This window comes from Grammomys surdaster, unplaced genomic scaffold (assembly GCF_004785775.1).
Source record: "Grammomys surdaster isolate TR1022 unplaced genomic scaffold, NIH_TR_1.0 61, whole genome shotgun sequence".
Lineage (NCBI taxonomy): Eukaryota > Metazoa > Chordata > Mammalia > Rodentia > Muridae > Grammomys > Grammomys surdaster.
Window position 1 is genome coordinate 4,625,463 of NW_021604563.1, and position 23,976 is coordinate 4,649,438.

At 31.3% G+C, this 23,976-nt stretch overlaps 1 protein-coding gene across 1 annotated transcript in view; it reads right to left on the minus strand.

Moving 5' to 3' along the window:
* Positions 1-23,976, minus strand: part of Diaph2 (diaphanous related formin 2) — a 658,778-nt gene that overhangs the window by 456,200 nt on the left and 178,602 nt on the right. The window contains exons 10-15 of the mRNA XM_028781865.1: positions 15,979-16,089; positions 11,892-12,010; positions 9,644-9,760; positions 7,686-7,804; positions 4,170-4,234; positions 1,042-1,146 (exon numbers count right to left, since the gene is read on the minus strand). Coding sequence (XP_028637698.1) covers positions 1,042-1,146; positions 4,170-4,234; positions 7,686-7,804; positions 9,644-9,760; positions 11,892-12,010; positions 15,979-16,089 — 636 coding nt within the window. The remainder of the gene's footprint in view (positions 1-1,041; positions 1,147-4,169; positions 4,235-7,685; positions 7,805-9,643; positions 9,761-11,891; positions 12,011-15,978; positions 16,090-23,976) is intronic.

The following is a 23,976-nucleotide window of genomic DNA, read 5'->3' on the forward strand; positions in this document are numbered from 1 at the left end:
TGAATGTTAAGGAAATAGTGGTTAAATTTTAAAACAAATAAAAATGGGAACTAAGCTGGTTTAAGGAAAGAGAAAAGATCAAAAACATTGAGTTTGATTTCAATACAAAAGACTTGCCTATGGGGACAGCTGCAAATGTAAGATAGACTCAAAAGACTTGACACCTAATAAAAGGTGATATATGAACATATGAAACTGAGTGGGACACTTGTGCAAAGAAATACAAAGCAGAGAAAACTGCCAAGGGCAGAGAGAACACAGAGATATCTCGCCATTGGGGAATGAAAAAATAAGAGAAATCTAGTTCTCAGACAGCAGTAACATAATACTGGAAGGAAAAACAAAGACTCAAATAGTGAACATAAATGATATATGGGCTGTGGGTAAAAAGGGTACCACCGTGCATACTTTGCAGCTTACCAGGTACTTTGTAAGCAATTTCTAAGCATAATATTAGAAAGAGATGTAGTCAATCAGCCACCACCTCCTAGATATTAAATATTTAAGGGCACCCTCTTAAATTCCATATTATTCTTTTAAGCCACAAAATGTGTTGAGTGTATATATAATTCTAAAGTATAGACATCTTAAGAAGTATTTTTGTATGTGTGCAAAGGAACGCAGGTAGAAATAAAGTGTCTAGGTTCTGAATTGAAGACAGTCTTGATTTAAAGATCTCAGGAAGTCTTTTGGATAATTAAAATTCATGAGCATTTCTATATTCTTTTTGAAAGAAAATACTATGCACACAATTTTTCACATCATCATGAAAATTTCATGTCACAAACAGTTTGGCTTGTATAATGTATTCTGGTAAAAATATTCAGGGCAGTTTGAACAAATGAAGCCTTATTTATTTCCAAACATTAAAATGACTTACTGTCCTGGAAAAATCAAATCTGTACTTATTTCAACTAAAATGTGAAATTGTGAACAAACAACCTAAAGGTCTGTTTCTGATCACACTTTTCCTTCTGACTAACAAGATAATTTTCTACCACCAAATTTGTGTGACGTCAAGTCTGCATTTTGCTTCATTACCTGTGCTCGAAGTTGCTGGATTTCTATTTCCAATTCCTTGATTTTTTCATCTCTTTTCTGAAGCTCTGCTTGAGCTTCTTGACGAGCTGTGAATTCTTCATCGAACTGCAATGACCAACATAAATGCTCAGTTACTAATATGTGTTAGAGAAAGATTTGAACATTATGTAGTAAATATGTAGAACAGGTTTTGCTTTCCTGAATTTAGAGAGATACTCAGAAAGATATTTAATTATTCTTCCGACAATTAAACATCCACACAGGTATAATTCTCCATTTAAAAAAGAGGAAAAAATGCATGGATTTGTAGTCTTTCTTCACATGTAATAAAAAATGGATTGTTATAAGAAATTCAATTGTAGAATTAATACTGTTTATTAAAGATTTGCCACCATTCTTTTAAGTTTAGGTAGAAAGTGAAATACAAAAATATGGAATGCATTTACAACTTCTAAACATATTTAGTCTTTAAAAATATTTGGTTTTCACAATGATAAGAAGTATGGATATTAACACAAATTGAACTGGGAGATTATTGCTGCATTGCTTAGCATCGAAAAAGCAGTATTTCACAATATCTGACACTATTATGATATAGCCCAAAATTCTATTCTGTATCATATGGTTAACAAAAACTCTCTTTAAACAATGCAAGAGAGGAAAGCGAGGCGAGTAAAGATGTTTCTGAGTGTAGAAGTACAAGAGCATAACCTCAATTAGATTCTTGAATCATATAAGATGGCTAGAGAAAACGGAATCCTCCAGGTCGTTCTCTGACTGATGTACAGAACAAACACAAATTAGCAAGTACACAGAATGGGGTTGAGGAGGAGAGAGAAAAAGAGAGGACCCAGAATAAATAAATAATTTAATATATACATACATACATATCTACATACATACACGAGGAAGTGAAGACAACGAAGGAGGAAAGAAAAAGAGAAGTAAAAATATGGGGTACTAAAGGTCCTAACTCTACAAAAGGTGTACTTATATTTACTACACTGTGTCGGAACTCCTACTTCAATGATTATTCCAGGTAGACACAAGCTAGCCTCATATTTACAGAGAATACTATATATGTTTTGCTTCTAAAAATTTTATTTACTTTTTATTGTGAATGTCAACTCGTTATTTTATATTTATATAGATTATCCCAACAATATAATTTCTGTTTCTAAAAGTAATAGATCTTATCACCCAGTACTGTACTTAAAGTGTATGAAATGATAGAGAAACACATTCCCTATTAATAAATATCCATCCTCCTACTAGATGTTACCTTAGGAAATTATTATAGAATGCTATTCTGGTAGGTTGAAAAAAACATGTCTGGGTAGACTGGATGACAGTGTTTATATCAAACCGGAAGCACTGCTTAGTTATAGTTTTATTCATGTCTTGGAAAATGCCTTATAGAGGTTGGTAAAAATCTTTCCTAATATAACTAAATTCCAAAATGACAAAAAAAAATACATGAGGGGAGAGATCTACAGCTCCTTCAATGATCTTCTTTTCCTAATTCACTGAGAAGATGAGGATCTTAGACAGACATAAAAATGTATACTCATAACCCTCACACCTAGGAGGCAGAGACAGTAGGATCAATGCAAGTTCAAAGCCAGCCTGGAATACATAGTGAATTCTAGGCCAAGAAGGGGAACATAATGAAACTCTGTCTCCAAAATGAAAACAAACAAACAAAAACAACATAAAAATATCAGAACAAAAATGATAGAATTCCTTCAATATGTTTTTATTCAATCAATATGACTTGCCTACATTGAGAATTATAACTCTTTTCTCAAAGTAAATTTCTCCTATACTGATGTTCAAATATGCCATCTACACAAGCACATATTTTTCTGCTTTTAATTTAATATTACATTAAATGTAACCATGCAGGAGAAGAATGATACAAACCTAATTATGAAGAGTCGAACCGGTCTTTTTCCAACTTCCTAATCTTAGACTCCCTTTTTAATTATGAAAAGAGCACAGTCCAAAGAGAATATGTGGCTTGCTTATAGTCAAAGGGAAGTAGTGGAAATGTTGAGATTAGATCTTATAACTACTATCTAACATTTTGGAAAACTAGGGGTAGGGGTGAATATTATCAAAACATGTTATACAAATATCAAAACTCTCAAAAACAAAGTTAAAAAACTATTTTATGTTTAAGGTATCTCAGAGATAATGGATATAGATAATGCCACATATCCACTCTAAATATTGGCAATTAACATTGTTAGCACTTATCACTGTATTTCTTGATGATTTCAGAATAATTACAAGAAATTGAGAAGATAGGTCATCACTATGTGCTCCAATTTTATACTCCACTCAAATTTAAGGAGAGTCTATGACATTCAATGGAAATTTAGGACACGTTATTTAAAAGAAAAATTTTTCCCAAAAATACACATTTTACCAATGAGAGTTTCACACAATCTCATTGTGCTTAACTCAATCTCTTATCATCTATTCTAGGACATGAAAGATCAAAAAATAATTTCTTCAAATGCCCAGAAATAACTCTAATATTTTCAGAGTTATAACAAAAGTGATGATCTTATCTCCAAGCTAAGTCAGAACTTTAAAGGATTGAGCAAACATAAGCACTTGTCTTCATGTCAGATAGCTTAACACTATTTTCCCGTGCCTTTTGTTTTAATACTATCTCAGACCGATATGAAGAGAGATACATGCTAGCACACATGCTACCAAAAGATTCTAGCCATCAAATTTCAACAGCAGCTCAAAAGTCATAGCTTTAAAAAGAAACCAAGTTTCTCCCAGTTCTCCATGAAACTGTGTAGTACAAGTGAATGCTAAAGGAAAGCAATGAAGGAATTTGTTTCTCTTTTTTCATTTTAACTATGTAAAGTATCAGACAGGTGATTTTATTTCATTTATCATTAAGATATCTCATAGTAACTAACTTATCTCATTAGGAAATAAATCAATATTGTGTAATGTTTGACTCTAGTAGTATAAAATACTACGAAATTGAAAGGACAAGTTACACAGTGACATGTAAAAAACGAATGTGGTTATGGTTTAACTATGTTTAACTATGGTTAAATTATTATTTTAAAAAATCAGGACTACTATCTTATTAGTCTTACCTTCTTTGAAAATTCCATTGCTTTTTGCTCACTTTCTTCAACTTTGGCCTTGTTTACACAAGCATCTATTCAGGTGAAGCACAAATAATTAGAAATATATGGCAAGGAATCTTCAGCTAATTTTGACTGCTAGTATATGATTCTGTACTTTTTACATGAATTTTCATTAAATATAGATTATTCAATACTACAATGTGCATTTACTACCACAGTTTCTTTCTTTAGAGTTAAAGCAAAAATACTCAACTATCAAAAATATCTTTGATGTAATTATTACTGTAATGAAAATCTTCATTATGATTCAACTTTTAACACTACAGAATTCATTTAAAAATTACACACTATTATGTAGAGAGAGATGGTAAAGACTCCATGTTCAAGATAATAAAATCTCAAAATGATCCCCTAAAAAGCTGGGAGACAAGAGTGTAATGACATTCTTCAGTTCAGGTTTTACAGGAAAAATCTTTTATTTAACTTCTGATTTTACACAAAATGTATCATGTACAAAGAGAAGAAACCTTAAAATTATAAACATCTAGTTAATAAACATGATGAAAATACCCACTGAGACTAAACTTTGAACATTACCCCAATATTTCTCTAAAGGAAATCCTATTTCTGAGTTGCAGTATTATATAAATGATACAGAACAGCTTTATTACAGCAGTTGAACACTGGAAAGAATGCAATTGACCACCAAGAAATATAAATTATGCTATATTCATACATGACTACTACTTCACAACATAAAGGAATACACTATCAATACATGAAATACAACATGAATGAATCTCAAAATTATCCTTCATGAAAGGAAACAAACACAGAAAATATGTGCTATATATTTTAGAAAAAGAACCTAAAGAGAGAAAACTAAGCTAAAATAAAGTCAGTATGAGAGAAACCAGCAGCTGTGTCATTAAAAGCATTGGAGTACATAAGAAGGAATGAAGAAGGCTGAAACATAGGATACTGAATACAATGATGGTTTTATGTATATAATATATTAACATATAAATGTGTTAATTTATGTTTTAAGTATACACATACATACTTTAAGTATCTGTTCATTTGCTATGTAGTGATTAGCTTATATTATGAAATGTTACAAGTTTTCTCGACTGAAATGTAAAAGAATTAAAGCTCAAGTTCAAGTGGATCAAAGACCACAACATAAATTCAGATACATTGAAATTCAGCCACCTCCAGCAGAAAGAGGGAGGAGGTCAAAACTCTGACCCATAATTGTTCCTATCTGAAAGAACTGCAGGAATGGAAATGGAGAGGAGTCTGAGGAAAAGGTCAGGCAACAGGCCTAAAGTGGGGTCCAGCTCAAGAGGAGGTCCCAAGGGCTGACACTATTATTGATGCTATGATGTACTTACAGATAGGAGCCTAGCATGGCTACCCTCCAAGAGGCCCAACAAGCAGCTGAGTCAGATGCAGATACTTACACCCAACCAATGGGCAGGAGCTGCCCTGTGGTTCAATTAGGGAAAGGCTGGAAGAAGTTGAGGAGGAGGGAGACCCTGTAGGAGGACCAGCATTCTCAATTAACCTGGACCCGAGGTCTCTCAAACACTGGACCACTGACCAGGCAGCATAGACCAGCTGATATGAGGCCCCCAACACATATACAGGAGAGGACTGCCGGGTCTGGGTTCTGTCAGAGAAGATGCACCTAACCATCAAGAGACTGGAGGCTCTAGGGAGTTTAGAGGCCTGGTTGGGTAGTGGGTGGGTGGTGGGAACATCGTCCTGAAGACAGGGGGTTAGGGGGGAAGTATGGGATGGGGAACAGAAGATGGACGGTGGGGAGGGAAATCTGGCATGATAAGTTAATAAATAAAAGAAAAATTATTTTATCTCATTTTATATGTATGTATGTTTTTTCTGCATGTATGTCTGTGCCAACAGTTGCAGAGACTTGAAGAGGACTTAGGACCAACCAGAGTTATAAATGGTTCTAAGCTGTCATATATGTAATGGAAATCAAGTTAAGCTCCTCTTCAAAAGCAGGAAGTGTTCTTAACTGCTAAAACCGTCTATCCTACTTCAAGTATTAATTTTTTTTATTGTAACAATGTTACAATATTACAGACAAAAAGGAAAATGATATTGTCTAAAGGGGCTTTATATAGGTAATGCAAGGTAGAGTTGAAGATGATTTTCATTTTGGTTTCCAATGGAACATCACTAAAGAATTTTAGTAAAGAATCTTATATGATCTAAGAAAAATAATAGATATACAAAAATTTGAAATCAGACTGGACTATAATACTGAGGTTCAAGTTTTATTCAAATAGGCATACCTGTATAGCCTGGATGATGCTGAAGCACTTAATAAATTTGTGTGTATTTGTGTATACATATGTATATTCTAATGAAAATACCTCAATACTAATCAATGACTACCACTACTGATAGCAATTAATTATGAAATGGTGATGAGTAAATGTCTAAAATTTACACATAAGAATGTTCAAATAAGCTGATTATTAAAAAATGTAGTGGAAAAGATCTATTAGCTGATTTAGTCATAATTTTAAAAATATAAAACCAATCTAGATGTAACGACAGCAAAATATTTAAGAGAACACAGATTAAAATGATCATGATAGATTATAATATGGCATGTATTAGCATAGTCTCAATTTCAATGTCAACATGGTCAAATCTTCACAACGCTCTGCGAAATACACAGCTTAGCAGTAGTTGTATTGGCACACACATACATTAAGAAAAACTACTTAAAATATACTGTTGAATGGGAGTTATCTTGCTGTAGCTGATATCTGTCATTTTTAGAAATCTTTCAATTGCCTACAGTAAGTATACATTCCCTTTAGAAATGGAAATAATATTCAATCTCTGACTGCTATTGTTTTTCTGCCTGCTGCCACAGAATGCAAAGTATTATAAAGATGATATTCAACAGTTTTTGTTTTCTTTCAAACTAATCAAATTTATGCATCAACATAGGTAATAATGGTGTGATTAGTTTTAAATACAATTCCCTAACTACAAAGCTATAGCATATTACAACATGGGGGTTTGTCATCACTGTTCAGAAAATAATATCCCTACTAGATATTCTCTAACTGTGTAAGGTAATTTACTTACCATGAAAATTGTTTTCTCACATTTCAGAACCACAGTAGCATATCTATATAGACACTACTACACACAATTCCCAGAATCTTTTTGTGAGGATGAACTGAATTAAAGGACATGAGTCATGTTTCTAAAATGCAAGGTATTCACCTATTAAAACATCATGGCTTTCTGTGGGGTACGTGGCTAACTTTCAACTGATTGAGTACTGCTGAAACTCAAAGAGAGCCTATAAGGAGAATTCTTATGATCCTCAAAACTAACAGTTATAACAATTGAACAGCCACAGCAACAATGAATTACCAGATGCTAATAGAAATTCAGTGAGAGACCTACACTTAAAAAGTGCTCAGGCAGAAGGCATGAAACGTGAATGACAGTAAAGCGCATAATCCATACCTATGAGATGTGAAAAATCAAAGTCTATGCGTTGCCTATACTTGAAGTCTGGGTCCATGCCACTGCAGTGCAGCACTATCTGTGAAACACACTCCTCGATTATTTTATAATACTGTGGCCTGTAAAAAAGAGAAAATGCTTGAGAATACTTTTCTACTTGCATCAATCAATTTTTTTATGAAGGGATTCAGAATGCAAAAAGAACTCAGGTTATTTCCCCCCCGGGGCCAAGAAGGAAATAATTCCACTAACATTTACACTTCTTTAGAGAAAATATGACTAAGGCTTAAAGGCATTCTGAACATTAGGGGGCCAAATTGAATGTGATGTAATTGACTGAAGGTATGTACAGACTTAATATTCTAGTTTGCAGGGATTCATCCTTGTGTTCAAAAATACTTATTGACCTTCTCTATCTACTTAAGATATTGTTCCTAAAGTTAATGAAAATGAATGATCCCTTAGTCCTACATCTATGAGCACAGAAACAGTTATAGAAAACCACAAGTTCTCCTTTTCAATTAAAAAAAAAAAGATGTGTTTCTTGGCCTTGGGTGGCAAGCAATGTCTTGAACTCAATGCAGAGCATTTATTCAGGAGAGTCACATTAGCTTACAAAACTGGGCTGAGTCATTTCTGTTACAGACTACTGTGAAGACCCATGTATGCAGCATATTTCTTAAAAAATCTATCTTATAAAATCATATATATTTAATATGCATAGCTACAGTTGCAATTTGTGTGATGTGTCAAAGGTTTTAAAACAAACCATTTTTCTGTAATCTCCCAAGGTAATTTTGGCTTTAAAAATGACCACTGACTGGAAAAATAAAAATAAGGAACATTTTGCATTAAATGCAGGACAAATTGCAGAAGATAAATTGTCATGGGCTAATAAATTCAACAGTATTTCAGAGAGATATTACATAATACAAATTATGATATAAACATCTCTAAATATAGCTTGTCAACTTCTAAAAACTTGAAAATGAATAAAATCAGACTCTAATTAATCTTCTGCATATTTAATCAGATAATTCTGTACAAATCATGTTCCCATGCACCTGAATAATCATAACCACTGTATTTCCACTATTAAGTATTACTGTTGATAGTGTTTTCTTAAGAACACATGGATTAGTTCTTTCAACATTTTTCTGTCTCCTCAATATCATATTGTTGATCAAATCACTGTATTAGCCTGAAGGAAAAAAAAATCACCTTATGCTATTTTAGAACTGTCAATTTTTATTGCCAGTACATTCTGGAAGTGTTCCTTTTAAAATTCTTATAGCAAGATTTGAGAAATCAAAGAACATAGTATGCCATAATAAGAGTATAAAGCAACTATGAATAGCTTGAACTGTCATTAACCTTAAGACCATGGTCATGAGCTTATAGAAAATTTCAGTCACTCATAAGCACTTTATTTTATGTTTCTAAGTTTTATATATAGACATTATTATCTATTCTAAACCTGACCTCTTAGTTATTATCATATACATTTATTTGAAAAATAGTATCATTGGACAAAAATTAAAATATATACAATAATATTTTCCTAAATTTAAAGATCACACATTTTACTGAACACTATGAAAAAAATGATAAGAGCTTACTTTTTAAAACAGGCAAGAATTAAAAAATTCTAACAGTTTCAATATTTCCATTGGGTTGCCAGTATCAAGTAGAAAAATTCATTACAGTCTCAATAATATATGACAGGTTAATTTCTTCTTAAATTCTGTTTGCTTGGGTGCACCATAGTTGTATGCAGCTATCTTTTCTGGCCCAATTAAAATAAATGAATTCTTTTTTAAAATGTTGCCAAAAGTAGTAAAACTCTTATATTTTATGTACATATAATGCATATATTTCCTTGGCCCTACTACTTTGTTAACTTTCTTTTGATATCAAATTCAAATTATACATGTAATCCTCTCAGATATGAATCTTACCTGATATAGTAATCATTTCTGATGAGCAGAAAGTGTTGAAGAATAGATAATAAGTAACCTTCAGCAGCAGTGTCTTTCAGCATATTATAGAGAAGATGGTAGACTTCATTCATATCAGTAGAAAGTGAGTAAAGGAAAACAGCAAAGAATCTTGATACAGTTAGGACTAAACTGGCTAATTTTTAAAAATCAAAACTGTCACTTGGTTTCTATTATTGTTATTAATGCTTCAATTTCATTTTATAGCATTTAAACATCTACAGCAAAAAATTAATCTTGTCATAATAGAAAGAAGCCTAAAAAATTTCCAAGACCACTTGGGTGTCAACACATTCATTATAATCATTCATATATAATCATTCATTATACCAACTTCAGATAATAGCTAGGGCCATTCAAACTGGAAAGCCATCAAGTGAAAAAGAAGTAGTTCCTTGATCTGTCTTTGGTTCCAATAGAGACACTGCTATTCTATATTTATTATCAGATAAAAGAAATGTCATGTAATCACTCAGCTATCAAAGATCACAAAACTAGCTTATCTTTTTAAAAATATATAAGAAATAAATCAAACGGACATTGAAACACTTTTATATGAGATATGAAAACAAGTCTTGTAAATGCAACTAGTAATCTAGAAAGCAATTTAAAAGTGGGCTCACATTATATATACTGAGGACAAGGAAAGTCCACTTAAAATAAATGTAAGATGCAATCCAACATCTGGCCAATACAGATGACAATGCTTGCAGCCAACAATTGGACTGAGCATGGGGACCCCAATGGAGGAGTTAGAGAAAGCTGAAAGCTGAAGGGGTTTGCAACCTCATAGGAAGAACAATATCAACCAACAAGACCCTCTAGAGCATCCAAGGACTAAACCACCAATCAAAGAGTACACATAGAAGGACCCATGGCTCCAGCTGCATATGTAGCAGATGATGGATGGCCTTATCTGACATCAATGGGAGGGGAGGTTGTTGGTTCTGAGAAGGCTCAATGCCCCAGTGTAGGGGACTGCCAGGGTGGTGAGTTGGGAGTACATGGATGGGTCGGGAAGCACTCTCATAGAAGCAGGGGGAAGGGGGATAGGATAGGGAGTTTCTGGAGGGGGGGCGACCAGGAAAGGGGATAGCATTTGAAATGTAAATAAATGTAAATAAATGTAAATAAAGAAAATAGCCAATAAAAATACATAAAGTGGTTAGTAGAATTAAAAATACAATGTACTACTTTAAATCCTACATGACAGTACTGGGTTAAAGTATCATAAGGCTCCTAAATTGCTACAGCATACATCAAATGACTGATTATATAAATACAAGGTATGTCTATTGAACAAAATAAAGGGTACTTTTTATGTATTAGTGATGCTGGTACAGATTGCTGTTACTAATCTTGAAAGAGAAATTATTAGATATCATTTTCTATGATAATACCATTTATATTCCTTGTATGTACATATATCTAATACTTTTTTGTAAGGAGAGAAGTGTATACAAAAAGTATAAGGCTACTGTGGGAGTTTTAAGGAGGGACATAAAGTTTCAGTTTGTTTAAAATTCTGAAAGAAGAAAGGAAAAAATTAGAGGCAGAAAAGCACAGCTCTGACTCTGAAGTGTTTTACTAATTCAGAGAACCCAAGAGCACGGATTGTAATGGATGTGAAACAAATGGCAGTGCCATAACAACCATATCTTAAATCTCAAAAAATTTCACTTCAGATGGCTGCCACAAGAAAATTATATGCTGTTGTATTTGACATAGGTACTTTTAAAATATTGCTTTGCTATAGACAGATACTATTTTATCTAACAATTTTCCTATCATTAAGGAACACAAATATCTGATAAGAAATAAGACCTTCTTTGCCAGAGAATTGTATCTATAAGCAAAGTACCATGTAAAATACACAATGTCTCTTAGTGTTACATATGAACTAAAGAACATTTCCTTATTCTTATCAGTAAGACATACTGCCTTAGGCACTTAGAGTCCTGTATATTCAAGACCACTAAACATAATATATCCTGAAATACAGTGAGTCATTGGACAGATTTCAATAGTTCAATAACATCTCAGCATGGATGTATATGAAATATAGCATCATAGTAGAGTCTGGATACAAAGAAACAAGAGTTATAACTTTGTTCATAGACAAGAATTCTAATAAGAATATGAAAAAAACCACCTCAATTCCTGCTTTTCAACATGTACTAAAATTAGTATTTTGTTTGTCAAAGGATATTCCATTTCAGCTCGAATGTCATTGAGACGGTGGGATAATTCAGTTAGGTCATCTTCTTTGTTCTCTTCAAATACTCTCAACTGAATATCAAGTTCATCATTCTCTTTCTCTTTAAGACTCTATTATAAAAAATAAAATTCAGCAAATGAATGACAATTTAAGATTAGCATACTTACTTATCAGGGACAGAGCAATATGATTCATTTGCACACAAATGCAATTTCAAATACTGACCCAGGACATTAATTTCCTGAATGAAAGAAGGAAGGAAGGAAGGAAGGAAGGAAGTAAAGGAGAAGGGAAAGAAAAAGAAAAGAAATGTGTCTAAGGTTTTTTTTTTTTAAGATGAAAGAACATTATACCATACTTTATGTTTTCTTCCCATGCCAGTGTTGGGACTACTAACAATAAATATTAATAATCACTTCTATAACAAGACTAATTGCTAACAATCCAAATTCAATGTCATCATTTTGACTAAACATACTCATCAGAGATCATAAAGAAAATCATGCAGTTAGAACATTCACATGTGCCTCGGGCACCAAGAAAATAAAGCAAATACAGATCAACTGTGTTAATGAAGAACAAATGCAAGGATATATTCAAGCACAACAGTCCGAAGTATGGCCTGTAAATATTGTATAAACAAATTTATTATGAATGATATTTTGTAATTTTAAAGTTAATAGGTATTAAGATTTTTTTTAAAATCAAGGTATAGCTAGTCACAATGCCAACTTTTTTTCATTTTCCCTTAGCCTGATCACAAAATACCATCTTGGGCCTCAAAGATTTGTTTTTGTAATACATCATAAGCACATGCATTACAAACCTATGATATTTTTCTCAATAATAATATAAGAAAAGTTTGGAAGCATGCCACACTAGAGATTGTTGGCTTAATATATATCACCTGGAATATCTCTTAATATTTGTCCATTAAGTTGCAGCTTTGAAAACTCAAATCGATAATCTTAAGTGTGGATGCTCAAGGGTGATACCCAAACTGGCTTTATGATGTTCAGAGCTGAGCTTGAGTTCTAAAAAGAAATGCAAGTAAGGTGTACTTCAAATTATGTAAACAAAGAAAATCGGATGTGTATATTTTTTCTATTTTGGTTTCTACTTTTATTCAAGAAGAACAATGAGGAAAAGGGATATAATGGCTACTGATGAAGGACAACTGAAATCGAAACATTTTTGATGTTCTTTCTTTGAATCTCCATACTAAGAATTTACTAATTGTTTATATATTACACATGTAAAGTAAATTTTAAATATTTCTAAATAATTTCATATGAATCATATAAAAAATAAAATTATTTCTACTTTATTTCTTCTAAACTAAGAACTTGGTTTGGAACTATTACCAAGAGAAAGAGATTTATTGGAATAGAGAATTATATAATACTTATGAGTCATATTGACATGTGAGAACAGAGGGTTGTCACACCCAAAAAAAACTTTCAAACACCAAAAAATGCATTTCAATAGTATCAGAACTTAATTATAAAACAGAAAATTGTATGCACAATTAAATATTTTCAAGGAAAATAATAACAAATGAAGTATATACATTATTTAGAAAAATATGTGAATGTGTATATATAAAACATAGTAAGTGTTCTTAATAATTTTCTAACCCTAATAATACATGTATAAGCATATATTCATTTATATTGATAAATATTCCTTTCAAATATCAAAGTCTGAAAGATATATTAAATACTTGAGAAAATAAACATATGATGATTTAAACAAACTACATAGTAAAAAAAAATGAATATGAAGTATATAACACAGCTATATCATACTTTAGTACATAATCAAAAGATTCTAAATCCTATTATAGACTTCAAAAGGATTTAAAGTATGCCAATTGCTTACAAACATTATTTTTGTTGCATTGTTCTTTATAACCTGATTTACTTAATAGGCAATTTGTGTACCTAAATAAAAGGTAGAAATTTTAAAATGAATTAAATTATTTAAAGCTCAAATATATATTTTTAAAGTTGCTATAGGGGCTGGAGAGATGGCTCAGCAGTTAAGAGCAATGACTGTTCTTCCGGAGGACTTGAGTTCATTTCCCAGCAACACATCGTGGCTTACAACTGTCTGTAAGGGGAATCTGATGCTGTCTTCTGGTGTATGTGAAGACAGCGACAGTGTACCCAATACATGAAATAAATAAATAAATCTTTAAAAAACACTTTGCTATAGAACATAAATCAATTTATTTATACCAAACTCCTACTAGAGCAAATTCATCAAATGTAGATAATCTATATTACATTTAAGAGCAAGAATATAGCTATACTGATAGAGGTACTATGAAAATAAATGTTCACATAATATTCTAAAATTAATTTATTTGTGATGAAGATTCTAATAATTAACTATAAAACTTATACTAATAAAATTATTGGGTTGATTTCAAAATCTACTGAAAGACTAAACTATTTTCCCTACCAATTAATTTTACTAGAAAATTATAACTTGATCTACATGCCAATCTCAAATATGCCTAATTCGTTGCTTTTATTAAGCTGTATATTAGAAAAAGAGAATTGCTCTTATTTGAGTTGTCTATAGAATAAGGATAAATAAATAAGAAAATTTTGGCAGGTTTATGCTTACCTATTAATATATTTGAGGTTCAGTAAATACAGAAAGATATTGATTATAACTATATAAGTCTTTACATGAAAATAGTTAATTGGTGCAAATTATGTACTCGTTAACATACAAGGAACATCTAGTACATACTGAAGTATGACCATGTTATCTTTACTAAATCCTGATAATTAAATGACAATAGTAACAAAGAATAAAGAAATGTATAGGAGTAAAGAATTGATCCCCAGTATATTAAAGGCCTGTCAGTCTAGATTTTATTTTTAATGAAATAAACCAGGGAAGTTTATCTTTAAAAAAAAAAAACACTCCTAACCCACTCTACATATGATTTTGACAGTCTTTCACTGAGCGAGGATGTATTCTCTCAGTTCACAGTTAAGAGCCATGCAGAGGCATATTTATGTTGATCTTCTAAGAGAAATATTTGTGAATTACTATAGGATGTTTTATAAAACTTCAGGACAAGAAACACAATGATTTCCATTTTCTTAAGGCTGGGAAATCAGAAATTTGAAGAAGAACATAGCAGAGATGTCATAGTTAAAGAAAAAAGTATCTACCCCCATCCAAGAAGCTGTTCACATTTGAGAGCTGCTTGAAGAGGGAAAACTCAATTTTCGTCAATGAAATGATACTGGTTATATACAGCATAAACCATGTTTTTGTTGCTTTGTATGTGTTTCAAAGAGATAAAGAAAAAATATGGCTAGTTATGGGATGAGGAATAATTTTGGAGGACTGGAGAAAGAGAAAGAATATAAAATCCACTATATGAAATTCTCAAATCATAAATAATAACATTATTTTTAAAAAGTCATATTCAGAAAATATCTATAATAAACTAGTTATAAGGTAAAAACTGTCTACTAGAATTTACAGAGTGAGGGTACTCAATTATCACAGGGAGACTACAAAACTATTCCAAATATAGTTTATCATTACTGTAATTAGAACTGAGATTCACATTCAATTAAGAAATGAAAATGTTTCTCTTTGAAAAACTTCTAAAGCAACCTAATAAGAATACTATATTTAAGCAAAGTACCTGAATATCATAAACAAATATATTTGCATACATATATCAACTACAAATGAATTCAATGTAAAGTATAAAAAAGAAAGTTATAAAATATTTAAATGAAAAATGAATTTTCACAATAAATAATTGAATAAATAAAAACTTGGCTTTCATGTCTGGATTCTCAAAATTAAGAGAAAATAATCCCCTTTTGATTAAATCAAAAGGTATTAAGTCTAAGTCACCTGATTAATCGAATTAACAATCAGCCATTATATTAAAAAAGAAGGCTTACAGCATATCTAATGTTTTATTTGAGTAAATAGCAAAAGATGAACTTGTTCTCTGCTTCAAAATCTATTTTTACTTGAAGAGTAAAGAAAATTAAAAGTTCAGTAGCATAATAAGTAGATACATTCAACTTACAGGGAGCATTGGTTTGAGCCCACAACGGAGAAATTCATTCCTCAAATGAATTCGAAAGTCAAGATCATATGGAGAAGTGACAAGCGCATTTATGAACTGCATGCAGGCCACCTACAAAGAGAAAGTAAATTTCATTTATATAGTTAAGTTCAATAAACATATGTTTAGTTAGTACATGAAGGTAACAACTCACCAAAGGCATTTTTATATGATAAAATAACAAATGCAAATATTTCTATATGTATTATGATGGTTATTACTTTGTATTATAAACAACAATATTATCAATCAAGATTATGTTGTCTAACATAATTTAACAGTGGTGCAACAGTTAAGTGTATTTTCCCTGGTGAACAATATGAAAGCATATTTAAATTGCCTTAGGAAAATGCAAATTCCCAAAGATTAACCACACAATCCTTTGAAAAGGTCACAAAATGCATCCTTCATATCTAGTTGTCCTCAGATAGTAAGATTACTAAATTCCACATGGGTATAAATAAACTCAAATCTAAGTCAAATAAATCCATGGAAGTATATTACATAACTTTGAGATAACACTGTTAACTTGCATTCTTTCCATGGATTTTATCAAGATAAAGTTACACAAAGTATGTAAGATACTGAAATACATAACTTAGACAAGTTAATTAAATATGAAAATTTATTTAGATGAACCAATATTAACTAGAAAACGCTATGATACAGTGGCTAATATATATTGTATAATAATGAATATATGTATGTTGTTTTTGAAATAAAATATTTCATAAATAGATAGTTGAAACGTTTTTACCATTATTTGAATTGCTATTATTAAGAAAAGAAAAGAAAAAGAAAAGCTTTAATTTTGTAATTATAAACCAGAAGTCAATAAAATGCGTGTTACAAGATATTCCACACATTATTATGGAATTAGAGTTTTAGAAAACACTGCTGAGATGTAGGGCAACTGACTAATCCATGAAGAGAACCTGGACAATTAAACTGAGGAAAGTAGACATCCAGAAGAGTTGACTGCAAGGAATCTCAGGGAAAATACCAAATTAAACAAAAATGTTAATCATATATAAAAAAGACAAATGAACTAAAAATATTGAGGAAAAAGTTTGAGAAAAGAAAAATATTTCAAATGAATTTTGACTTGACTACAACAGACCTTGCATTATAAGTTATATTTTTAAAACAATGAAAAAAACATTGAATGGTACATTCCTTTGCTTTTTTACCAAATATTGGACACTCAAGTTATTGGACAAATGAGGCTATTGTACCAAATCTAGTAAGGAAAGTCAAATGGGTTTTGTTTAATGAACAAAACTAAAGTTGTTAACAACATTACAGTGTATTTCAATTAGTAGGAATGTTTGAGTAACAACATAAACATTTAGGCAACTGAATATGTGTCATATATTTTGTGTTACCTTAAAAGAAATATTGAATATGTTATTAGAAATTTTATGTCTACTTGAATATTGGCCCCTCCTTTTTAAAATATGAAAATGTGTAAATGTAGAGCCTCAGTAGGCTATTATATATGCTTATCTATTGGGTAGAGTCCTACTTTCTTGAATGAGTCTGTTAAATTACAGATATGACATGAATGTGCAAGCCAGTGTACATGACCATTTCAAAATTTGCCATCAGCTAGTGTTCTTTTGCCAGAAAAAATTCTAGCCTCAATATATATATATTAATAACTTTCAAGTACAGACAACATTCCCATAAGAAAAATGATCAGACTTGTAAAACAATACCTTTATAGAATTAGAAGTATATTATTAAGGACATGAAAAATAGTAACAGTCAAAATTGATGAATATATCAACGTGAATATGGTATTATTTAATAAGAAAGAATGTACTGCTATTAAATACTTCATATGTAATATATACAAACATAGCTGGATACTTAAAATTAAGAAGTTGAACACAGTCTATTATATAAAATAATTTGGAGATGCTTTAAAGACAATGCTCAAATGAGTAGAGGCAACAAGTGTCATTTATAGCATTCCAAATTAATTCTACAAGGTATCTGAACAGTAACATATAAATGGCAAAATAATTTGCTAGTTAAGTACTTTTAAAGACATAAATTGCACTAATGTATGAAAAGAAACTCATTTTTCCATTTCTATGTTATAGTTATGCATTTCAGACAATAATAACTTAGGAATTCAAAATTTAAACGATCAAAACTATCCTAAATTCAATAATTAATTATTCTAAGAGGCATAATATATTATTAGTATATACCCATTTGTGGTTCAAACATACAAAATTCAAATAGCTAAATGCAAAAATGTAGACTCTTATCAGCTGTACTATTTAATTTTTATCAATTACTATACAATGTATTAAATAATTTACATAATGTACCATCTGAAGTTACTCTCATAGTAAACATGAGACAGGTATTACTATTATCTTTCTTACTCACATGGAGAATTTGAGGCTTTCAGCAGATAAATAACTTAAAGTAAAACAGAAAATTATATTGTATTTTAACACAAATAGAAAATAATTCAAAAAAAATCTAGCTGGGCGGTGGTGGCGCACGCCTTTAATCCCAGGATTTGGGAGGCGGAGACAGGCGGATTTCTGAGTTCGAGGCCAGCCTGGTCTACAGAATGAGTTCCAGGACAGCGAGAGCTACACAAAGAAACCTTGTCTCAAAAAAACAAAAAACAAAAAAAGAAAATAATTCAACAATGTTCCAGGTATCATAAAAAGTCCACACATAGATTCATGCAATCAAAGACTCCAAGGATGTATAATATGATAAAATGTATCTGTTATATCATAGTTGATAAACTAGGAACAGTTACCATTTTAGATACACATTAAGTATAAAAGCCTGAATTAAACAAACAATATGTTGTCTATAATAAGTAAGAGTTATCAAAATACATAATGAAATGAATATAAATATAGTAAAATGAGGAAATGATGCTTGGTTTAGAGTACATTCTATCCCATATAAATCCCATGAACTAACCTTGAACTAATATAGTGAGCATTCCATCCTCCAAATTAATGGTTTTTCTTTCCCCTTTTCTGTCTACCAAGGCACTCCATATTCAGTGTGAATGTACATTCAAACACATGCAAGTGCATATGAACAGGTTTACATGTATGAACAGTAGAGAACACTACCATTCAAAACAGGATTGTTTAATCACAGATTAACTTTGATTGGAACTAAATCAAGAATTTGGCTTCACTAGCTATAGTCCAATGGCTCAAAAAAAAAATAACAGGTAACTTACAGCTACCACTTCAGACAAAATGGATAAAGAATACTGCAGGAGATTTGGATGAATAGCATTGCATGAGAGACATTAATGAAGATAGAGTTATGGCATCCTCTGAGCTAAGCTCTGAATAATTACAAATCTCATTCCCAAATAATGAAAATTTTAAAACTTTGATACTGAGCTTCCAAGGATATAAATCTTTAAAGATGTGAGTAAACTCTATTGTCCTCTTTAGAGCAAAAATCAATCTGCTTTCAAAATAATCCATTTCGAGTGATAAGAAGTAAACAACCTAAAATACTTTAGTCTGACAGGTTCATATATGGATGAATTTTTTTAAAAAAATCTATAAAACTGAGGTGATCTCTCTGAGGTCACATGGATAATTAGCCAAATCCGGAGGACTAGAAACTCTTATTGTACTACTGGAGTCTTTATTCCCTATAATGTGCTAATTACCTTCAGTTCATGCAAGAAAGAATACAGTTTCTGTTTTGTAATAAAAAAGAATTCAATGAGAAGCAAATGTTTAAAAAAATCACAGGAAGTCAATAAATTTTATCCATCAAGAACAAATGTGCAGGAGTAGGACCATAATTCATATTTTAAACCAGTAAAAATATGCAGTGCCTGTTTGTATTAAATTGTCTGATATACATTTAATAAATATCACTCATACTATATGTGAATAACTGACTGGGTGCATATAAAAATAAATAAATAAAAATGGAATACTATGAGCATCTTTGTAAAAGAGCTGAAAAATAAAAGAAGTTTTTATTTAACAAATAGGCTTCAAAAACTGCAAACATTTGTCTGCCTGTTTGATCACAAGTCATAGAGTTATTGAGTACAGTAATTGCCAACTCTAGGGCATTCTCAGACAGATTATCCATATTGCCATTAGCTGTGATAAATTGTGCTTTTAAAATTTTATTGATACTGTCACACATTTGACCTTATAAACTATTCTGTTGGCATTAACAAGATCTTTCTTTATCCTAGCCATAGCAGGAGTTAGGGGAAAAAATGGTTTATGTCAAAATAAGTACCTACCAAGAACTATACAAATATAAAGTGCAAGTTGATTAAGTAAAAAAATGGAGATGGCTTTCCAGGAAAAAGAATTTATGTACAAAGGTATGGAGGTATGAGGAGGAAATTGTCTAACATGTTCATAAAGCACAGCATAGTATGACTACATCAGAAACTACAGCAGACGAGTAATGAAATATGCAGTTAGAGTAAAAGCAGTAAGCAAATGATGAAGTGTGCTTTTATTTACTCATTTGGGGAAAAAGGACACAAGGACTAGATTTTAATACTAGGTCATAACAATCCTTTGGAGGCTTTTAAGCAGCGGTGTAACAAACCTGCATGTCAGAACAACGACTTTGTAGAAAAAAATTTAAAAGGTTAGAATGAAGGTTTAAAATTCTTTAAAAAAAACAGAACAAAATCCAAGATAAAGAGAATTCCCTGAAAGTAAAAAACAAAACACAACAAAACAACAACAAACTGCAGCAGAGTGAAGACAGAGAACTAATATGCCTATAAATAAGTGCAAAACTAAGTAGAATCTACCAAGATTTGATTTAAGGATTGTAGAATGTATTTAGTTAAAGTGGATTTAAAGACAACTATTACATTTCTGGTGTTCGTTAATTGTGATCAGGAATATAAGAAAATGTTAGGTCATGGGGTGAAAAAGAATTCGATCAGGGAAGCTAAGGAAGTAGAACAGGACTGTACAAAGAGTTAAAGGCAAAGCATAAGTTAAACATAATGTGTTTGAAAGGTTAAGTGGATTAGGGAAGCAAAGAGCTGAACACAGAAGGACAGTGGTAACATCAACAAAATTAGAAAAATAAAGAGCTAAAGATCCCAAGAAAAATCTTTCTCTCATACACAAACCTTTGATTTTCATTTTCATAGATGTACGTGAGAACATAGATCCTAAAATCAGAAAAACGGTGCAAGAGATGCTGGAGATCAACATAGGACAGAGGCAGGAGCCAAGGGGAGAGAAGGAGAGATGGAGGACGGGCAAAATCAAAATTTGCATGAAAATTATATTGTGATCCAAATTAACTAGATTTATCATGAGTTTTTAAAGCTAATTGGAAAACTAAAATAAACTCTTGGAATCAGCAAAATAAAGGGCAAAAAGATATAAGAATCATTATGTAAAACAAAACGAAAAAAAGAGGAGCATAGTATCATGGAAGTAAAGAGGAGAGCAGGCATTTAGAAAATTTTGATCAATAATGACGAATCTGCTGCTCTTCATACAATGGGAGTCACTAGCACATACCATTGCAAAAATACAAACAACTACTCAACTTAGAAGCAAACTGAAAAGTGAAGGTATACTTTAATTCAGAATTTATCTTTTTACAAAAAACTCAACGCTATTGTTCAAAATTTTTGAATATATATATGTGTTTATGTATGTTTATATATACACATACATACACGGATATCTGCATTGTCTTCTATCTTCTATTGTAAAATCAATGGCAGACTATGGGAGCCTCTATTTTCACATACTAGAAGCCCTTCTTGCCTCCCAGTCTCATTGAGTATTGTTCTTTATTAGAAAAAAAAGTATCAGTGATATTCTTCTCCCTCAAGGCCAACTTCAAGTATCACCTAATTAGGTATTACTTCTATACTTCACAGGTTTGCTGAGTAATTTAACTGAGCTAACATATGTAAATTGCTTGAAAGATCATGTGGTATATCACTTACAAAGGATATTTTAAATTTGTAGCTTGTAGGAGTCCTATAAAATATCTAGTTAGGCATCAAAGACATAAATTTGAGTAGGGAGAGAAATTTGCCCTTCACAAGCATCAGGAGATCTGCTGGAAATCAGTTATCTTTTATGCTATGGAAGCAAGTGAAAATATGCATGGAGAAAATAAACCTGTATATTTATGAGCACAGATATGTTAGTGAGTATAGATATAAGATGATATAAAAATGATAATTGGTAAGATGAGTGATAGAAAATAGGCGAAATGTTCCTGGAAAGTCAGAAGAAAAAAATGCAGTAAAAACACAGAATAAGCAGGGCTATTCAAAGACCAAGCAGAAAGAACGGTGCCCAGAGAAGCAAGGGAAATAAATTTTTTTCTAAAAGGACATGCTGATCAATGGTGACAAGTAGCCACGACTAAGAGGAAATCATTGGATTTTGAAATTAGATCATCATTTAAGTTTTGGTTTGTGTTGTTTTAATATTGGAACTGTGAGAAAACTGAGTTGTGAGTGATAAGATAGAAAATAGAGGAAATAAGTATAGATTATTCCTTTAGAGACATGTACTACAAAATGAAAAGGAAGATGAGAGGCCAGCAACTGTAAGTAAGTTGAAGTGAAGAAAATAAAGTGCGGGAGCCTGAACAGCGCAAATAAGCAGAAGGAAAGGCAATGAAGAGAGCACATATGTGGATGTGATTTATCCTCGACCTGTTTCTTCAACCACTGAAAGTAATGAAAATCCTATCATAGCTGAGCTAGAAACATCTGTAAGAAGTTGTTAGTTTAAAATATAATTAGTTCAGTATTTTAAGAGAATTACTTCATGACATTCTAATAAAAAGTCTCAGGACACTACCAAAATAGAAATGTAATTCTGTTAAAATACAACACGAATTACATTTTAAACAACAGATTTTAACTTTTGTTTTTAATTTCACTATTCTCAACATATTTTATAACTTTTACAGGATATTTCCTCATTCCCATTAAATATGCCTAATAAACCTACTTCACAATTCTTAGGAGAGTATTAGGCTCTGTATATAATAAATTACTAAATTTTGTAGCTCATTAAAATAGGAAATTTCAAATTGTAGTTTGCATATGTTTGCATCTGTAATCAGTATTCAACAATTTCTTGAATATTTAGCAAGATGTCTCTAATTTCTCCATATGGTACTTGTTAAACACTTGCTACTTAATCATTCTATTCTGTGCAGTGCCACGAAGGCCAGAGAATGTCAGTAGTATTTCATTGTCTGAGGTAAACTACTCTACAATGACAATGTCACTTTAATATGGAGGTGTGACTATAATGAACATACAATCCATTTCTAGATGCTTATATCACAAAGACATAAGTTCAAACCATCACTCTAAATTCTATGGGCTGTGTGGTTTGGAGAGGATTGATTACTTAGCCTGCTTGCAATTCAGTTCCCTGGTCAGTAAACTGAAGATAATTCAGAATTGTGGCTGAAATTTCACTTAAAGATTTTTGAACAATATAGATGTACTTGCCCGTATATGGGAAACTGTTCTAAATGTAATGAAAACTTTGATTCTAAATAAAATATGTGAGTCCTCTTAATTTTTAGAAGCAAAGTTCAAGCTTATTATATGCATGTCTGACAGTGAAAAATTCTAGTTAGGTAAGCATAGCCAACACAGAAACATGAACAAAACGTTAGAGAAGACATCTAAAACTGCTTTAACTAGAAAGTATGAAATTCTAGTGAGACAGACATAAGAAAATGAATAACTCTGTGATAGACTAGAAAACACTATGGGGAAAAAATCTCAATTTTAAAAACACTAATGCATAAGAAGCATACAATAAAAGTTTATCAACATACTCATCATAGAAGTAAAATACTTTTAAAATATCCAAAAAATTTAATTCATTAGAATACTACAGGTTCATATTCTCTCTCTCTCTCTCTCTCTCTCTCTCTCTCTCTCTCTCTCTCTCT